Here is a 21,245-nt window from a genome sequence, read left to right as displayed (position 1 = left end):
CAGATGAGGGAGTTAGAGGAAAAGAGTAGGGAAAGAGTCAGAAAAGGGAGGTAGAAAAAATCCTTTTTGTCTCCAATCAGTTACAGGTATAAAGCTTTCTCTATGTCTGATCTAGTTCAACTCTAGGCTTTGTTTGGATGGCATTTTTATCTCTGCTAGGTTTTCGTTAAATGAGCACCACACTGGAACCCACTGTTTATTAACAAAGAAATGACTGCATGGAGCTCAGGAAGGGAAGCACATGGCAGGTTCTTGTCCTCTTCTCCCCATTCCTGCTAAGAAGTGAGGGGTGCTCCCAAGTGGATGTTTCGCTGTAGGACTAGAAGGAGCATAGGCGGATTTTTGCATTCTAAATGTGAGCACCTTTTAGAAGCACATACCAGTTCTGGGAGAAATGTCCTAACACTAAAAGCATATATATTTTATAATTTGCCAACTAGGACATGACTGAATTTTAACGTGGGTTCCTTAAAAGACACACAAAACACAAACATTTTGAGTTAAATGGGAGCTGAAGAGGGGTATGGGTTTCAAGATGGAAAATATCCTATGGTAACTACAAGATACCTGGTTTTCCTGTACCTATGCAATCCAAATAAATTCTGAAAAACATAGGATTTGCTTCATATACCAATTCCATTTATTGTTAAAGAAGTCACTTCACTTAGGAAAGACCAATGATGGCATGTAGAAATAAAAACATTTAATCTGGGCTGGGTGGAGTGGCTCACGCCTATAATCCCAGCACTTTGGGAGGCTGAAGCTAGAACACTGCTTGAGGCTAGGAGTTCCAGACAAGCCTGGGCAACATAGTGACACTCATCTCTACAAAAAATTAAAAAATTAGTTGGGCATGGTGGTATGTGTCTGTAGTCCTGGCTATTAGGGAGCTGAGGTAGGAGGACTGCTTCAGCCCAGGAGGTCGAGGCTGCAGTGAGCCAAGATACTGCCATTGCACTCCAGCCTGAGTGACAGAGTGAGACCTTGACTCAAACAAAAACAAAAACAAAAACAACCAAAAAAAAGAATGGATCAAAAATGTGAGAAAATGGGCACAATTTGTTTTTGACAAATCCAGTTTTTCAGTTTCATATTTCACAGAATGTTGCCAGGAAGCAGACTCTCCGCGTGCATTCCAAAAGCATTCAAGTTCCCAGAACAGGTTTCTATACACTTTTCAGGAACATATCTGCTGTGAAAAATACAATGTTTGTAGCACTGGGACTCCAAACAAAGCCTGAAGGGGAAGATGCACTTAAAAGTGTTTATTAAAGAAGCTGGGGGCAGTGGCTCATGTCTGTAATCCCAGCACTTTGGGAGGCCGAGGTGGGTGGATCACTTGAGGTCAGGAGTTCCAGACTAGCCTGGCCAACATGGTGAAACTCCGTCTCTACTAAAAACACAAAAAATTAGCCGGGCTTGGTGGCACATGCCTGTAATCCCAGTGGGAGGCTGAGGCAGGAGAATCGTTTGAACCCAGTAGGCAGAGGTTGCAGTGACCTGAGATTGCACCACTGCACTCCAGCCTGGGCGAAAAGAGTGAAACTCCATCTGTAAAAACAAAAAATGTTTATTAAAGATAGAAAATGCTTCCACATGAGGAAAAGATGGCCAGAGTCACTGCACAATTAGGTTCTGACTTAAAGATTGGAGATGGAAACAAACACAAAAAAATGTGATCGCTTGCATTTATTGCTAAAAGTAAACCAAAAGCAGTTTAATTTGAAGGATGTGCTATGGTAGCCGTGATTAGGTTTTAGGTCAAATAACCAATGGGCCCAACTCAATGTGAGACAGGGGGAGCCTCACTGAGAAGAGTGGCTGAAGAGGAGGCAGCATGACCAGTACAAATTATTGCCCTTTGAGAACGGAGGTGTCGCTTTCCTGTTCACTGAAGATTTTAATTAGAAATGTGTTCTTCTTTACAGATGTTTCATTTAGTTGTATTCTAATTATAGACCTTGACAAAAAAAGCAAAAAGAAGAGCCAGCAGAGCCAAGCCCACGGACATCCTCAGTGCGCGGTCTTGATGTAGCCTTGGCATGGGCAGCACCATTCTAGAACTCGCTGAGTCACACCTAGATGCAGCAGAGGTGTGGGATCCTGAACTTCCAAGCCCATTTCTGAAGTCCTATAAAGAGAGAAACAGAGGAAAAAATTATTTTTAGATGCAGAGAAAGCCCTGTTGTGATAGGAATCAAGTAACGGATTCCAGAAGGTGCTGCCTTTTATGTACTCCTTCAACAGAGACACATTTGAACAGCCACCATGAGCCAGGTGGCCCCAAGGTAGGTAGGAATGAGTCAGTTCCTTTGCTTGAAGGGCCAGGCCAAGTTCATGACTCTCCAGACTACACATAAACCAGATGAGAAAGACGGGCTGTGTTTATAGAAAATCAAGGCAGAATTCATAAAGGGTAGAATCTGTGTAAAGTGGAGTCATACCACAGACATATTTAACTCTTAGAGAGATGTAACTGTATCTTCTCAGCAATGGAAGAATGACAAAGAAACACCATTGGCCAGGTGTGGTGGCTCATGCCTGTAATCCCAGCACTTTGGGAAGCTGAGGTGGGCTGATCACTTGAGGTCAGAGGTTTGAGATCAGCCTGGTCAACATGGTGAAACCCCGTCTCTACTAAAAATACAAAAATTAGCCGGGTGTGGTGGCAGGTGCCTGTAGTCCCAGCTACTCTGGAGGCTGAGGCAGGAGAATTACTGGAACCTGGAAGGTGAAGGCTACAGTGAGCCAAGATCGTGCTGCTGCATTCCAGCCTGGGTGACAGAGTGAGAGCCTGTCTCAAAACCAACCAACCAACCAACCAACCAACCAACCAACCAACCAACCATGGAAGCCACTTGATTCAGCAAACACATCCCTAGGACAAAGATTCGTAGCTGGTCTGCTGCCACAGGAGGGCTGTGCCAAGAGTGACCCACCCCACATGACCCCCACACTCAGTCCCCTCAAAGTACCTTGTGTGCCATACAAGTACTATCATTTTCTCTTCATGCCAGACACAGAACAGGTTGGGAAACCCTGCTTGGGCAGAGCTTGAGAAGCTGGGGACCTGACTGTGCTGCTTTTCTCAGTGGTTTCTGTTCACGGGCTTCTCAGCTGGTGTCCAGGGAAGTGGAGAGAGGAGCACCTGGCTATTCTCAGGGTGGCTCTAGTTTCGAAGCGCAATTGATGAGATTTTCACCTTGTGCACCTGCTTCAGAATCGGTGCCTCGCCCAATAACACGGGAGTCCCCTGTTGAAACCTGAATAACATTTTGAGAGATGGAAGGAGCGGTGTGGAAGGGGCAGATGAGAAATGTTGGATGGAAGGAAAAATGAGAGGGCGAAGGGGCAGCCCAGAGGCCGTGCAGGACAGGACAGGAAATCCACAGAAGCACAAAGTGTCTCGGAACAACCATGGTACTTTGCTCGGTCTTCCCTTCCAAGCTCTCTAACAATCTCCTGGTACCTCTCTGGCTTCTGTTTGGGAAGCTGCATCCCACCACGCACAGGAGAGACACTGGAATGGTGCTTTGCAGAAGGTAACACGAACAGGGAATGTGTGGGGTGGACTGAAGGGAGGCAGGAGAATGGGGTAGAAAATCCAGTGGTAAGTTGGAGCAACAGATGAAATGGTAGATAATGAGGACCTCTATCAGGATGACGGCAGAGGGAACAACAGACTTTTGATGTAGAATCAATAGGATTTGAGTTCAAAGGAGTGAGTAATGCAAGACACAAAGAATAGGAATGGGGAAATGAAAACAAATTCTACAGCCCAGTTTCCACAGGCTCCTATTCACACGCGATTGTGTGGGAAGAATTCTTGCTCTGTCTGTAGGAGGCTAACAGCAGAATTAAGAAAGCTGTTAGCCACAAGGAAAAGTCTCTCAACCCCAGTGACAGTTGAAGCGTTATTTACTGCTGCACTCCTCAGGTATCTGGGCCGATACCCTGCTGGTGTCCCTGCACTCTGAGTCCTTCATAAGGAGGCACACAGCTGGACAGAATGGGGCCGTCCTTCCCATGGCAGCGGGAGGCAAGAGCTGGAGCTCAGTGGTGCACCCAGACCTGTCCCCGCCCCCAGGAGACAGTTCTCTGATGAGCTTGGCTTTTCGTGTAATATTTCGGAGCGAGATCTATGCTGAACAGCTTCCATTTCAATTTGAAATAGCCTCAAGATCTCAAGGACAGCGCTCACACATATGTGGGAACCTGGAGAAAGAATGCAGAGTCCTTCAGCTGAATTGATAGGAACTATGTGCGTTCCTCAAAAGCGGCGAGTCTGCCTAATTCACCTCTGAAATACTGGAACCTAGCAGGCTGCAGGCACAGAGCAGGTACTCAGTAAGTGTTCAGGAATGAATGAATGAGTGACTGATTGAATGAATAATATGAGAGTGTGTATTCCAGTGAGATGAGCAACCATCAAGAACATTCTCATCTATGTCTCTGGTGATCAGTGTGTCCTGTGATATATTCAGGAAGCTGTTCTACTTGAGTCACAACTTGTTGCCTCTAGCAATTAAACCATCACTTAATAAGTGTGGTTTTATAAGACCAGAATTAAAAGGTTGATTAATTTCTCCGAGGCCTGAGTTCTTCAACCTCTGTAAGTCATAGAGATGGCTTTGAGAAGACTACAGACCCTTCCAGAAAAATATGGAAGCATATTTACGTATCCACACAGCCACGGTCACATTCTGTCTTCAGGAGGTTCACAGATACCCTCACCCAGGAGTGGACCCAGATTTTGTGGGTCCTGCAGCCTTCTCTTTGAGACAAAAATAATGAATACAAAATTAGGTACAGGGTCTTGGAAGGGGGCCCTTCAAATTGAGAGACCCTGAAACTTGCTAAACGAGCTTCAGGGAAAATCCACCCTTTTCCCTATCCCCAGTTCAGAATGTTTGACCTTGGTTCTGCACCTGTGTCATGATTAGTGGTGCCAGGCCAGGTGTCAGGCTGACCTGGGGAAGGACTAGGTGAGTCTTAAAGTCTTAAGCAATTGATTGGGTTTATAATACATTTTGGTTTTTGTTTCATGAAGCAGTGCAGGTACTGTGCCTTCTTGGCCTGGGTTAAAATAAAAGCAACAACTCTTCGACTTTTGATGACAATTTCAGAACATTTCTTCTCCTTTCAACTCACCTGTCATAAAACTTTGTCCAGAATAAAGTTACCTATTAAACTACTGGAGTGGATTATTTGTGGTCATGTTAAGTTCAGTCATTCTTCCTTGGGCATCCTTTTTTCTCTCCACCCCTCAAATGTTTACCACATTTGAACATAACTGATTCATAAAAGGTATTTTGGTGCTGAGCTTTCCTCCTGTGCCTGCTGGACAAGCCTGCACCGTGCATCCTGCGGAGAAGCAGAAGCACGCATATGCAGCCACAAGACACCCACGGATTTGCCACTCTCTTGAGGATCAAGGCAGGAGCGTGACGGCGGAGCAGGAGAGGGTAAATGCATCCTGTCTCTATTGTACTGTGCCCTTTTATTATTTTCACCTTTTACCCAATCAAGATCTTGATAAGAGGATTTTGATGATACTATTTTTAAATATAATATTTAAAAAGTTTCTCAGATGACAGAGTAATAATCAGTAGCCAGCTAGCTTTGTACATTTCAATTGTCACTACCACTGAGATACTTGAGAAAAAGTAGTTTGGAAATATGGGAAATACGAGATCTTTCTCATAAAGTCCAAGATGCTCAAACATGTAAATGTGCAACCATAGCAGTTGAAAGCAGGCATCATGAATAGAAAATAATGTAATAAAAAGTGCCTATAGGTGAAGTGATTCTAAACAGCCGATAGAAAGAAAAAAGTTGACACACACACGACAAGCATAGTTCTAGAAAGTAAACAGAGGATCAGACCTTCCCTAAACCTTTAAAACCTTATCAAGATTGTCAATTCCTGAAATTCAATATATATCTGCATCTCTCAAAGTATAATACACCAAATTTGAAAAATGTTACTGCTTATTAAAACAAACTGGAACGTCAACTCAATTTTTAAGAACTCAAATTCCACTCAGAAATGCTTTTTTAAGAACAGAAATTTGAAACAAGGCAGGGTATGACTTTTGCTCACTCAAAAGGAGCTATGTATTTATCCTGTTATAATAGACTAAGGGACACACTGAAATTCCCATAGTGCATTCTGTGTTAACTTTGATTAACACGGGTTTGTCTTCCCTTGTAAATCTCACTGCTCCCTTGATTAACTTCTAAACCTACTTACTTGCTAACTCTTAAAAATAATCTACTAATTTTCAAAAGTGTAGCCTATCAAATCCTATCAAAGTAATAAATCTGTTAAAGCAAGACCAAGTATGTATACCAAAATTTCAAAAAAAAAAAAAAAACCACTTTCATATTCAGAAACTTTAGGGATCAGATTTCAATCAGTTGAAGATAAATACAGACAGTTGGGATGATAACAACAATCCATCTCTAACTATTTCCTTCATCCCTAGCAATTTTGCATGTATTGTTGGGGAAAGGAAAGAGATGCTTTTAACTTGATCATGTTTCATGCCACGAGCCACAGATGGAACCGGTTCTAGGAGCAGTAAGTCCTCGAGCTCTGGGCTCTAATCCCAGCTCCATCTGAGGATTCTCAGGCAAATTTTACCCTCCTTTTTCCTCCATTTCCTCACCTGTAGAATGGAGATACTGCTAGTATTTGTGCATCATAGGGTTTTTATGAGGATTAAATTAGATACATATAGATTAAGTGTCCTGAACATTTAAATGTCAATTCAGATTAACTTATTCCTTGGTATTTTGTGGTTCTAATGAAAAATGCAAATGTCCTCAGAAATTCTTTTTGTAAATTACAAAGTCATTATTTTATTTGCTTCTCAAATAGAATTGACCCGTGCTATTTTTGTTCCTTATGTATACCATCAAGAGGCACACACTATAATGAATGAGCATGGGTTTTGAATTCTGGCAGACCAAACTGAACCCAGGTTCAGACAGCCATGTGATCTTAGGCAGGTGGTTTAAACTCTCCAAGCCTGGCTACTCCTTCTGTGAAGGAGGAAAGCCACCTACCTTAGGATGTTATCAGAAGGAATAGAAGTAATGTGCCCACAGCCAGGCAGAGTGCCTGGAATACAGAAGATTCACAACAAGGGCTGCTGTTATGGTGACATCACAGGAGTGCAGCTTGAAAAACAGAAGGCCAGAGCCTCCTACAGCACTTACTACCAATACTGAGATGACAATGTCCTGTCTTGAATATCCTCACAAGCACTAACCCATGAGGAAGAAGCTACGTCTGTTGTGAAGTCAGCACCTCTTACTCCCTGGGCTCTGAGATGGTAAAGCCTGTGGAGTGTGTGCCTTCTGGAAAGCTCCGAACTAAAACCATCACCTGCTCCTGCTCCTCTAGTTACTGCTTGCTCAGGCCTCAACTGAGACAGGACGTGCTTTAGGAAAATCTCTCTCAACCACTGGCCACCCAGTGCGGGACTGCTCGCCTTGTCAGCCAGCCCTCCTCAGGGTGCGTGTCAACGGTGGTGAGCGCCCTGCTGGCTCCTGGCTCCTGCACCACCCTAGGTGTGCTCCTTGTGAGCAGGGGTGGCCTTTCTCTCCAATGGATGCCCAGGGCCTGGCACCTAGGAGGAGCCAGTGTTAGCTGAATGCATACTGGCATTGCTACCTGTTACTTACTACCATACATTCACATTTTATATAGGAGCAAATATCCTTTGCATATGAACTGCCATTTACCTATTCTTGTATTTCTTATTAGACTGGCAAGTAAATGGGACAAAGAGTCATACATCACCAACACTCCATAGTATAAATCTGAAATAGGGTTACTAGGGAAAGACCTTACCGGCACAGAAACAGCATGTTATATGAATTCTCTGTTGCTACTTTAACAAATCACCACAAACCTAGGGTATTAAGCAATACGCATTCATTCCCTCTCAATTCTAGAGGTCAGAAGTTCTATGTCAAGGTGTTGGCCGGCCGGCATTCTTCTGGAGGCCCCAGGAAAGAATCTGATTCCTTGCCCTTTCCAGCTTCTACAATTTGCCTATATCTCTTGGCCTGTGGCCCTTTTTTCCATTTTCAAAGCCAGTAGCATAGGGTTACTATTATTATTATTATTTATTGTTATTTTGAGACAGAGTCTTACTCTGTTGCCCAGGCTGGAGTGCAGTGGTGCGATCTCAGCTCGCTGCAACCTCCGCCTCCTGGGTTCAGGCTGTTCTCCTGTCTCAGCCTCCCAAGTAGCTGGGACTACAGGTGCATGTCACCATGCCTGGCTAATTTTGGCATTTTTAGCAGAGATGGGGTTTCACCATATTGGTCAGGCTGGTCTCAAACTCTTGACCTCAGGTGATCATAGGGTTATTTTTATAAGGACCCTTGTGATTTACATTGAACCCACTTAGATAATCCAGAATAATCCTCTCATTTCAAGATCCTTATCTTAATCATATCTGCAAAGTTCCTTTTGCCATGTAAGGTAACATCGTTGGAGGTTCAGGTGATTAGGATATGGACATCTTTGGGTGGGGGACATGACTGTGCCTACCACTCCTGACATATGTGAGCCCCCAAGCTTGCATCCCACCAGAAAATGTGCTCAGTGTAGGTAGAGCTGAAGTAGCTGTCCAAGAGAACACACTCTGACAGAAGTGTGATGCTCTACATGTTTAGCAGGAAAGAGGGACAGGGTGCCTCTAGGCGACTGTGTGGCTGGCTGACCATGAAGTTTCCTGTGGGAAGAGGATAGCAAACCTCCAAGTCTCAGCCTCTGCTAAGGCCTTTTCCTTCTGCTGAGCTAACAGACTTGCTGAGCTAGCTGCTTGCTAAGAAAATGGGGAGGGGACGGGCGCGGCGGCTCACGCCTGTAATCCCTGCACTTTGGGAGGCCGAGGCCGGCAGATCACGAGGTCAGGAGATCGAGACCATCGCGGCCAACACGGTGAAACCCCTTCTCTACTAAAAATACAAAAAATTAGCCAGGCGCGGTGGCGGGCGCCTGTAGTCCCAGCTACTTGGGAGGCTGAGGTAGGAGAATGGCATGAACCCAGGAGGCGGAGCTTGCAGTGAGCCGAGATCGGGCCACCGCACTCCAGCCTGGGTGCGACAGAGTGAGACTCCGTCTCAAAAAAAAAAAAAAAAAAAAAAAAAGAAAATGGGGAGGAAACAGACCTCCAGGGCCTTCAGATGTGTCCTACTCACAGGTCTTTCGACCCCAAGAGACAAGACTCTGAGGGAAAGGGCACCCAAGAGATGAGCAATTAATGTTTTCTGAATTGGCATTTGCATTTCTACTTATTCCTTTGCCTCCTATCATCATTTCTTCACCTAGTTGCAAGTATTCTTTTCTTGGGGGCTGGATGGGCTTGGGCTTCCAATGGAAGGAAGTCATGTTGTTTAGAGGCCTTTCTTCCAAGTCCTCTGCCTTCTCATACAAAATATTGATAAGTTGTAATATGGTACATGGCTGGAGAACCAGAAGCACAAGGATTCAGTGAGAAAGGCAGAGGATAGGCTCTATGTGAAAATACTAAGTAGAAGGAATATTTAGAGAACATTCACCGTGTGCCTAGCAGGACTCTAAGTGCTCTCAAATCCTTCAAACTACTCAATGAAGTAGCTAATAGGAGTTAACCCTCTCATTCAGTCACTTGCCCAAATTTCTGATAGTATAAATGGTGAAGCAGATGAGTGGCCTGGCTTTAGTCATACTAAGTACAGCCCCACAGCGACGCTTCTGAGATACATTGATAATTCCATAGAAATAAATGAGAAAAAAGCAAGACACTGCATAGCTATTAAAATGACTATCAAGACCAACAGTCCCACCAGATAGATTTTATTCATTTCACTTGCCACTGCACCTCACAGAGGTAATGGTGTTATGTTGAGTTTCCCTATAGAGGCCATGCCAGAAAAGTCAGTCGCAAGTGATGCAGAGACATTTCACACTACCTGTCTTGCAGTTCTGAGCCACGTTGCAACTTTGTAATTGTGACCTGTAGATGGCACATCGCTGAGTATGCTCTGAACGCACGCATACACACACACTTGATGCGCTCACATGAGAACACGTTGCAAAATGTGATTTAATGAGGAACAGTTGGTCTGGTTCTGCTCAAATAAAAGATATCCCTGTAAGAGAGTTGCCACCTGTCTTCCCATCTTGCGGTACAGCTTCTAAATGAGTTCTTCTGTCCCTGACACCTGCAGGTGTTGCCAGGGCCCTGCAATCACATTCCACATGCCAGCTCCCTTCCTCGAATTGACAAGACAACCCTGTCCCTGGGCTTCATGTTATTACCAGATACCAGGACGTACAGGGGATTAAGGGTGCCAAGCTATCTTTCTCCCTTATTCTTCTAGACATTCCCCAAATTGGGAGCTCTTTAATATCATATAAGTAGGTATACCCAATTATCTCCAAACCAAAAATGCTAGGATTTTATCTTGAAGTCAGTTAAAACAATGTGATATGCATAGTCCATCAGCATTATAGGTACACTGGAATGTAACAGGATCTACAAATTGAAGTTGGAATTAATTGCTCCTTTCCATTTCTTTTGGAAGGACATTTCCATTATAAGACCTCTGTCACACAGTCACACAATTAGAGCACAATACTGTCAGCCTTTCTGTTTCAATTCTGGGAATGAGAAATTCTACATCAGACATTGTTCTTGTGAAATTTTTCCCTTACCCCTTTGGCCCCAAATGTGTAATTGCTATCAGGTCATTACAATTATGAACAAAAATTTTAAACTTGAACCCACACATACACACACACGCAAACTCTCTACTCTTAATATAATGGATGGGTTTTTAATCTTATTTTGGTGATAGCAGAGTAAACACAAGGCTTTGCTCATAAGGCTGTACATAAATTATTCAACTATCTACTGTATGATCAAATGCATTTCAGATTATATTCTGAGTAATTCTGCCTTGACGTCCACCAAAGGAACAGATCTGATGTGCCCCTGCGTGGTCTCAGCGATCCCTCTCTTTCAGAATGCCCAACCCGCAGACTTGAACGGTGCCAAATGAAAGACAGAGATAATCATATCAAAAAACAAAGCTTGGCATCCGCCCATCACCTAATTATTACTCTCTGTAAGCCCGCATTTCATCTGACTCAAGAGATGGGAAAGCAACTCTTAAGCTCTGAACTTATTTTAATGGCTTCAAAACATTTCTTATGTGTAAATTTTTCTCATGGCTCAGAGGCACTGTTAGAGCTTGAAGTGCAATCTAACAGGGATGAAGAAAAAATTGTTTGATAGCTCAGATCTCAGGATAAATTAGAGTTTAGAACAGGCTTTTCCCCCCACCAAGTCTGAACATATGGGCTCTGCAGAAAACCTACTGAAACCAAATATGTGACCAATGCAAGGAAATGATCTTCAAATATACATTAGAAATAATCTTAAAACATACATTATGCAGCACAGTATACTATAGAAAAGAATCTTGAAATTGGCTGGGCATGGTGGCTCACACCTGTAATCCCAGCATTTTAGGAGGCCAAGGTGGGTGGATCGCTGGAGCCCAGGACTTCTACACTAACCTGGGCAACATGGCAAAACCCCCTCTCTACAAAAAATACAAAAATTAGCTGGGTATTGTACGGTGTGCCTGTAGTCCCAACTACTCAGGAGGCTGAGGTAGGAGGATCACTTGAGCCCAGGAGGTGGAGGCTGCAGTGAGCTGTCACGGCAACACCGCACTCCAGACTGGGTGACAGAGAAAGACCTTGTCTCCCCCCACAAAAAAATTCTGGTTTTGAATACAAAATTATAAGCTATCTCTATCACAATTACATTTTATTTTTATTTTTTGAGATGGAGTCTCCCTCTGTCGCCCAGGCTGGAGTGCAGTGGTGTGATCTTGGCTCACTGCAACCTCTGCCTCCCAGGTTCAAGTGACTCTCTTGCCTCAGCCTCCAAAATAGCTGGAATTACAGGCATGTGCCACCACGCCCAGCTAATTTTTGTATTTTTAGTAGAAATGGGGTTTCACCATGTTGCCCAGGCTGGTCTTGAACTCCTGGCCTCATGTGATATGCCCACCTCAGCCTCCCAAAGTGCTGGGATTACAGGCTTGAGCCACTGTGCCTGGCCCACAATTCTATTTTAATCTCTCCAGTATAAACTTCAGGAAGCACCTCCTAAGGTAAGCATCCCTAACAGGAACTACTGCATCAGCCCTTCATAAGAAGGAATGAGCGAAGGTGGCCCCTCAGGCTTTGTAATGCCTTCACGACACTCCAGCTGTTGGCTTTTATCTGAATACCTTCATCTTTAGCTTTCTTAATCTTTAGCTTAGTACCAAATATTTATTCAAATGAGCTTATAATAGTTCCCTAATTTTTGGCTTGTTACATTTACCAAAATAAGGGGAGGGTGTAGGGCAGAAGAACTAGATCTAGAATTAATAATACAGTATAGAAACCTTTGCCGACAGTGGTGCGCTGGCATTTGTTTATACATAACTTCTCCAATTCCACAAAGTAAGCCCTGCCAAGAAGGTATGCTATCAGAGGTCTGGCATCTTAGCTGGAGATACATTTATCTTTACTGTTTCCTCATTGTTGTTTAAATGTTTTTCTCCAAAGAGAGGTAAGTAGAGAAGGTTCTCTTAGTAACTACACGTAAGGAAAACACAAGTTAGTTATTTACTGGGTCAAAGTTTGGAAATTTGGAAATTACTCTAGAACTTGTCATGTAAGTCTCTTTGGTAACTAAATATCAGCCTAAGATACATGGACAAGTACACATGTGCTCACAAACACACACACACACACACACGAGCTCTGACATGAAAAAGGAACCAAGAGGCACACTCACAACCATGAAGCCTGTAATCCCAGCATTCATGATAGCAGTGGAAACCTGAACTCATCTATTCCTCATTAGTGGCTGGAGATAAGCATCAGTGTAAATGAAAGCTGGCCCACAGGTGTGGCAAAGTTGAAGCCATAAAAAGTGAATTGGGTCAAGATGCTTTACTGATGATGAAGTCTTTTCAATAGTCTCTCAAACCACACCCGAAACCATCCTCATTCCATGGAGTGCACACAGGAAGCACTGAGCTAGGATGTCGACAAACATAACAATTGGGTGTATTAAACTTCATCTTTAAGTAATCAATTCAACTCAAAATAATTGTTCCTAAGGGTTTCCTTCCAACCAGGTAACCATGAAAATGTGTTGGCAGATGTTTGGTTTGTATTTTAAATGAAAAAGAAGCCATGTGTGATGTTAGCTGTTATTACAATACAACCCTCTCATCTTGTTCTAAGTATCATTTTCAATGACACTGGAAATGTGGTTTTAGCATCACTGAGCCCTATGAACTACATAAAACAAATAAAGGAGATGGCAGGTGCTTTTCTCTATCTCTAAGAATCTTATACATGATAAGCTAATACGTAAAATGTTTCCTATATATCACCATGATAGTTTTGCGGTTTGGAAAATGCAGATAAACTAGTTAGGAAAAATTACATAGTTTATACAGTTGGTCCTCCGTATCTGTGGGTTCCACATCCATAAGTTCAACTGACCACGAATAGAAAACACTCGGGGGGAAAAATTCCACAAAATTCCAACAAGCAAAACTTGAATTTGTCACACACTGAATACTATGTTGAATCCATGAATCTGAAGTGATGTGTAGGCATTGTATTAGATATCAAAAGTCATCTAGAGATAATATATGGGAAAATGTGTGTAGTTTACATGCAAAACAATGTCATTTTATATAAGGAACTTCAGCATCCATGAATTTTGGTATCCATGGGGGGTCCTGGAACCAATCCCCCACAGATACTGAGAGAGGACTGTACTTACTATAATTACACTAAACTGAACCCAACCATCTGAAGAAAGATCACATCTCTACATATTTTCCTATCACTCCCAAAGTTCTATTATGCCTTCTTCCAAAAATCTGTTCCAAGACATGCCCATTCTCCCTTTCTATTTTGAATATAGTTTTTTTAAAAGTAAAAAATAATGATCCTATGGAAAGTCACTTAAAATTATATTAATATTAAAAGACTTAATTACTTATGTTACTATAAAAGTATGGTAGGCAGCCCTGAAGATGATCCCCAGTGATCCTCGCCTCCTGGTATTCACACCCGTAGGTAATCCCTTCCCCTTTGCTATGGTCTGAATGTACTCACTTGCTTCTACTGCTCAACATAAATGATGGATGTCACTTCTAAAATTAGGTTACAAAGTACTATAGCTTCCATCTCTCTCTCTCTGCTTGCTTGCTCTGAGGGAAGCCAGCTGCCATGCTGTGAGCTGCCCTATGGAGAAGTCCACAGGAGAAGGAATGGAGGGAGGCCTCTGACCAATAGCCAGCCGAGGACTAAGACCTTAATGCAACAACCCATGAGAAACTGAATCCTGCCATCACCACATAAGTGAGCTTAGAAGCAGATCCTCCCCATTTGGGCCTTCAGTTAAGGCCACATCCCCGCGTGCCAGCCTGACTGCAGCCAAAGGAGCAGTACTGTGCCAACGGCACCCAGAGAAGCTGCACCTAGATTTCTGACCCACAGAAACTGTGAGGTAATAAATGTTTGTTGTTTTAAGTTGCTAAGTTTTAAAGTAATTTGTTACACAGCAACAGATAACTAATACAAAAAGTTGTCAAGTAGAGGGCTGGATACCGATTCACACACATTTAGAAATCTGACTCATAACAGAGGCATTGAAGACCAATAGGAAAGATGGACTTTCAATAAAGTTTTCTGGAACAGTTGGTTATACACAGATAAACCAATGAAATTTAACCCCTACCTACCATGTTTAAAAATCAATTTCAGGTATATTAAATATTTAACTGGCAAAGGAAAAACTAGAAGAACTTTAGGACAATATGGGAGGAAAACCTTTCTAACCACAAGGCAGGGAGGATATACTTCTTAAACAAATCACAAAAATAGACAAAGTTCTAAACAAAAGAACAAAAGTTCTAACCAGAGAGGTTAACAAGTTGCAAACTGGGAAGAGACACTTGCTTCACACATAATTGACTCTAGACTACATAAATACCAGCTGGGCACAGTGCCTCCCGCCTGTGGTCCCAGTACCTCGGGAGGCCAAAGTAGGAGAACTGCTGGAGATGAGCAGTTTGAGACCAACCTGGGCAACATAGTGAGTTCCCACCTCTGCAAAAATAGCCAGATGTGGTGGCTCACACCTGTAATCCCAGCACTTTGGGAGGCCAAGGCGGGTGGATCACTTAAGGTCAGGAGTTCGAGACCAGCCTGGCCAGCATGGCGAAACCCCGTCTCTACTAAAAATACAAAAATTAATCAGGCATGCTAGTGCACACCTGTAATCCCAGTTACTTGGGAGGCTGAGGCAGGAGAATTGCTTGAACCTGGGGGGCAGAGGTTGCAGTGAGCCAAGATCGTGCCATTGCACTCCAGCCTGGGGGACAGAGTGATACTCCATCTCTAAATAAATAAATAAATAAATAAATAAATAAAACAAAACCTAGCTGGGCATGGTGGTGCATGCCTGTAGTCCCAGCTACTTGGGAGGCTGAGGTGGGAGGATCGCCTAAGGCCAGGATTTCAAGGCTGCAGTGAGCTAACGATCACGCCACTGCACTCCAGCCTGGGCAACAGTGCAAGATCCTGACTCAAAAGAAAAAAAGAAAAAGAAATCCTAAACATCAATGAAAAAGTATCGTCCAATAGAAGAAAATGGGCAAAAGACTTATACAGACTCTTCGCTGAAGAGAAAATCTGAATATATGTGTATATATATGTATATATACATAAAACCCATAAACATATTTTTAAAAAATGCTCAACCTCATTTGTATTCAGAGAAATACAAGTTAAAAATACAAAAATACCAGCTAACATATATCAGGTTGGAAAAAGTTAAAAAATGAACAATATCAAGTATGGGTGAGAATGTGGAGGATCCAGAACACTATGCCACTGCTGCTGGTAATGGCAGAAATTAACATAGCCACTTTGGGAGATAGTAGGACATTATCCGGTAAGGTGGGAGCTGCGCGCTCTGGCCAGCCCAGCAATACCACTCCTAGGTACGGCACCCAGCCTAGAGAAATGATTGCAGATAAGTGGCCATCCCAAGTCCTCATCACAGCTGATGTGATGTAAGTTAGAAGCTCTAGCAAGATTTGGGCTGGAGATGAGGGTTGGGGAAGGGGTGGTCAAAGGAGGTTCAAGCCCTGTGGGTGGGCTTCCTGCAAACATCAGCTCTCCAAGCAGTCTCCCTAAGAACCTCTTTCTTTTCTTAGATGGGCCCCAGTCACTAACCTCCCTCTTCTCCATTAGCACGTTTCCTTTACCACCTCTCAGTGCCTAAGGTGTTCCCCACCCATCCACCCCACCTTTCTTACAATGATTGGTCAATGTGGAAAATAGATGGGACATAAACAGCCACTTGGTTGCTAATACACACTTACTATTATCATTTTTCTGGAGATGGGGTCTTTCCCTGTGGTCCAGGCTATAGTGCAGGGGTACATTAGAGCTCACTTGCAGCTTTGAACTCCTTGGCTCAAATGATCCTCCCATCTTGGCCTCACAAAATCCTGGGAATACAGGAGTGAGCCACTATGCCCAGCCTGCCAAGATACACCTTCTCATTTTTTACATGGATGCTATGGGATAAAATCAGTCTGGTAAGTTCCCAATTAGTTTCCAATTGCTGCTGTAACAAATTACCACAAACTGCATGGCTTAAAACAATACAAATGTACCATTTTTTAGTTCTGGAACTCAGAAGTCAGATGTGTCTCAATGGATGAAAATCAAGTGTGGTGTGGACTCCTTCTAGGGCTGTAGAGGAGAATCCATTTCCTTGCCTTTTCTAGCTTGTATGCCTGAGCTCACGGCCCTTTTCATCTTCGAAGTCAGCATTCCTATCGCTCTGACCTCTGATTCTTCTGCTTTCTTCTTTTGCTTTTAAGGGCCACTGTGATTACACTGGGCCCATCTAGATAATCAAGTATACCCTCCTTATTTTAAGGGCAGCTGATGAGCAAATTTAATTCCATATGCAACCCTAATTCTCTCTGTCACGTAATCTAACATATTCACAGGTTCCAGGGATTAGGACATGATCACCTTTGTGGGGTGAAGTGGGGGGCATTATTCTGCCTACCACAGGTCCCCAGGGTGATAATGTGGAGTTGCTGGGTACATCTGTACCTCAGAGAAAAACACTGGATATCTAGAGCACTTGACATTTCCTCATAGAAAAGACTATGACAAGGTCCCTTAGCTTCAATTAACATTTAGATTTCAGGTTCTTTTTACCAGATTCAACCCTTCCAGCTCTAAACTCACTATCTAAAAACAAGACACTGAGTTGCAGAGCTGAAAGGATTGGATCTCAGATTGAAACTGAATGTGATTCCTTCTGGGGATGTAGAAAAGAAGGAGGAAGGTTGCAGAGATCACAGGCAAAACCACCAAGACTTCGCAGGGTGTGGCAGACCGAATACATTAATGTTTCCAATTCCTTATGCCTCCTTATATCTGTATCTTCTTGTGACGTAACTTTGTAGTGTGTTCCTGGTCTTGGCTCTGTGATTTACTTGGCCAACAGGATGCTTGTCTGTTGGCTATTTCTCTGCTTTTTACCACGGGAACGTGCGCAGGTCAGCCGGTTGAAGGATGAGGCCTGCGGAGCAGAGCTGATTCACTCGCAGAGTCCCAGTTGAGGCCATCTAGATGCATCAAATGCCTGCTGAACCTCCATACATGTTAGGAAGCCCCACTAAGCTTAGAAGAGCCGCTGAGCTACCCCACAGTGCACTGCAGATGTGTGAGTGAGCCAGGCTGAGACCAGCTGAGCCCCACTGCAGTTCTGTGGTTGGTTGTCATAGGGCATTCATCGTGGCAAAAGATAACCAATATCTAGGATAACCAGCTTTTTGGTCCTGCAGTCCTTTTCCGTAAGGGGTATACATATATCTCCGGAACAAATTCATTCATTCATTCACTCATTCATTCATTCATCCACTCATTCATTCATTCATTCATCCAACAGACGTTTACTGAGCATTTGCTTCCTGCCAGGCCCGTCCTAGTCATTAAGGACACAAAAGGTGAATGAAGCGAAGTCCCAGCATTCACGGGGCTTCAATTTTAGTAACTAGAGACAAAAGAAACCTGTAAATATGTAATATGTCTGGTGATAAAACGTGCCATGGAGAAAATAGAGCAGAGTAAGAATAGGAAGTAGTAGGTTGTGTTGGATGGTGAGGGCTTGGGGTTTTATGGAGGACTGCCCAGGGTGACCTCACTGATAAGCTGATGCTTCAGCAGAGACCTGAATGAAGTATGTTCCATGGCTATCTAAGAGATGGGCATTCCAAGCAGAGGGACCAGCAGATGAAAAGGCCCTTCTGAAGAAGCGGACCTCGTGCATTCATGTTCAAGGAGCAGCATGGAGGCCAGTGTTCTCGAGGGCAGAGAGGTCAAGGCACAGGGCCCTGAGGCTGTTGTACTTTCTCTGGCTTTCATTCTGAACACGTTGGGAAACCTTAGATAATTTTCATAAAAAAAGTTTATATGGTTATAGATAACATAACATTTGAACAATTTTTAAGTACACAATTTAGTGGCATTAATTATATTTACCATGCTGTGCAACCATTACCACTATTTCCAAAACGTTATCACCTCAAGCAGAAACTCTGCAAGCCTTAGGAAGAAACTCCCTATCTCCACCCCAAGCCCCTGGTAAGTTCTAACCTACTTTGTTTCTATGAATTTGCCTGTTCTCAGTATTTTACATAAATGGAATCATGGAATATTTGCCCTTTTTGGTATGGCTTATTTTGCTTCACATGATGTTCTCTAGGTTTGCCTATGCCGTAGCGCATGTCAGAACTTCATGTTTTTCTATGGCTGAATAAAATTCCATTCTGCCACATACCACATTTTGTTTGTCCATTCATCTTTTGAAAGATATTTTTGTTGTTTCCACCTTGGGGTTATTTATGAATAATGCTGGTATGAGTATTGGGATATAAGTACCTGAGTCCCTAGTTTCCATTCTATTGGATATATATATGGAATTTCTGAGTCATATGGAGCACTAGATGGTTTTGAGGAGGAGAGAGACACAATCTAATTTATATTCAGGGCAGAAACAGGGAGATCGGTTAGGCAGAGTGTTTTATTTTCAGATAATACAGTACACGGTAGGGAAAATCACTTCCCACAAGAATATTTAAGCGAAAAAGACCTGTAGTGAATGCCACTATCTTATACCATAGATGCTTTGTGATTGTTCAGAGGAACTGTGCTCACATGAAGGATAACAAAAGAAATAGCTACTCAGAGTCAGTGAAAAGGGGGAACTGAAAAACACAAAGAATTTATTTCAGGCAGCTATCCTTTACAAATGCTATTGCTGCTTATAAAGACTGTTATGTTTTAAAAGACCAACGACCAATTCCTCGTCTCATGGCATACAGGTGATTAGGGCAAAACATCATCCATGTTCATGAAAGAGATACTATTAGCATCTTGATCAACCAGGCCCCAAGTAAATCTTCATTATCACCACGCCCCCCACTCCACATCACATATTCACGGATCACTTCTACGTGTCAGGCAGCGTTCAGTGCTTCCCAAGCTTTATCTCACTTCGATGTCAAAACCATCCTATCAAATGGACTCTATTCGTCCCAATTTACAGATGAGGAAAGACACGTAGAGAGGGTAAGTGACCAGACAATGATCACAATTAGTAAGCAACAGAGCCAAAATGCCAAACCCACAGTCTGACCTGACGTGCGTAAGGGTTACTCTATTTCTTTAACATGGACGTTCGCAAGGAGGAAGCTCTGGGAGCCAGGAGCCTGTGGAAGGGAAAACGCTGATCTTCATAAAGTCTGCCAATGGTTCTTTGCCTTTATTGCCTTTTGACTTTCCTTCTTAGGGGTTGGTAAATTTGCAAGGTGCTACATCTTAATTTTTTAGGTTGGCTTCCTATCAGAAAACCACCCTAGATAACTGATTTGTCATACAGATTGAATATTTCTGTTTCTCAATAATTTTATAGAATTGCATTCAGGAGATAGAGGGATAGGAGAAAACTTGTTTATCCAAAGCCCTTTAAATTTAATACACTGCTTGCATGCATATAAGCAATCTGCGCTTGTACCCCCTAAACACATAAAAATTTTAAAAAATGAAAAAAATTTTAAACATTGTAAACTATGTCAGAAAACAAACATACTCTATTTCTTTGAACATATCCTATTTTATTTATTTAAAAATAATGTTCTATTATTTTAGGTACAACGCAACATCCATACTCGGAGTCTCATAGGAGAAACAGGCTGTCACTTTCATCATTAGAAAGGGAGAAGGGAAACTAGGAGACTACAATTTATGGTTAGAAGAAAGTCTTGCTCTAAAGTACTCATCCTTATAGTTCCCATGAAAAGAATTTCAATTTGCAAGATTACTATCAGTTTAAAAAGGGGCCTCTGCAATCTGCTTATCAAGATGTCAAATGACTTCAAAAGCAGGTTGAGTGGCTTGACTTTTTTTTTTTTAACCATTGAAGAATATATTAATGTCCTCATCAGTTAGAGTAATAGAGGATTTCAACCTATCATGCAGGTTCCCTGCCTCTGGTGGAGAACCCATCCATTCCACCCTGCCTATCACCGAGAGCCAAGTTCGTTCAATAACTGTGAAACAGGCACTGCACTGGGGCCTGGAGCCAGTGGTGGGCAGACCAGCCAGGCAGGGCCTGCTTTCATGGGCTTTCCCTCATATAGAAACTTTCACTATACTATGCTCATGCTCAAAAACTTTCCCACATGTAGCCAGGCACGGAGGCTCACACCTGTAATCCCAGCACTCTAAGAGGCTGAGGCTGGAGGATTGCTCGAGCCCAGGTGTTTGAGACCAGCCTGGACAACATAACGAGACCTCATCTCTACAAAAAGTAAAAAAAATTAGCCAGGTACGGTGGGGCAAGTCTGTAGTCCCAACTACTCGGGTGGCTGAGGTGGGAGGATCACTTGAGCCCAGGAAGTAAAGGCTACAAGTGAGCCAAGATTGCACCACTGCACTCCAGAGCCGGGGTGACAGAATGAGATTTGGACTCAAAAACAAAGCAAAACAAAATATTCCCACATGCATGATAGAAACTTCTAGTATTCACCCATATCTTCTCCTTGTTAAAACAAAA

At 43.0% G+C, this 21,245-nt stretch overlaps 1 protein-coding gene across 1 annotated transcript in view; it reads right to left on the bottom strand.

Moving 5' to 3' along the window:
- Nucleotides 1-617: 617 nt before the first annotated feature.
- The window catches only part of CDKAL1 (CDKAL1 threonylcarbamoyladenosine tRNA methylthiotransferase), a 705,645-nt gene continuing 685,017 nt past the window's right edge, over nucleotides 618-21,245 (bottom strand). Inside the window, exon 16 of the mRNA XM_007973575.3 lies at nucleotides 618-2,131. Coding sequence (XP_007971766.3) covers nucleotides 1,949-2,131 — 183 coding nt within the window. The 3' untranslated portion in view covers nucleotides 618-1,948. The remainder of the gene's footprint in view (nucleotides 2,132-21,245) is intronic.

This window comes from Chlorocebus sabaeus, chromosome 17, assembly GCF_047675955.1.
Source record: "Chlorocebus sabaeus isolate Y175 chromosome 17, mChlSab1.0.hap1, whole genome shotgun sequence".
Lineage (NCBI taxonomy): Eukaryota > Metazoa > Chordata > Mammalia > Primates > Cercopithecidae > Chlorocebus > Chlorocebus sabaeus.
Note: the sequence above shows the minus strand (reverse complement) of the source record. Positions and strands in the feature narration are given on the sequence as shown.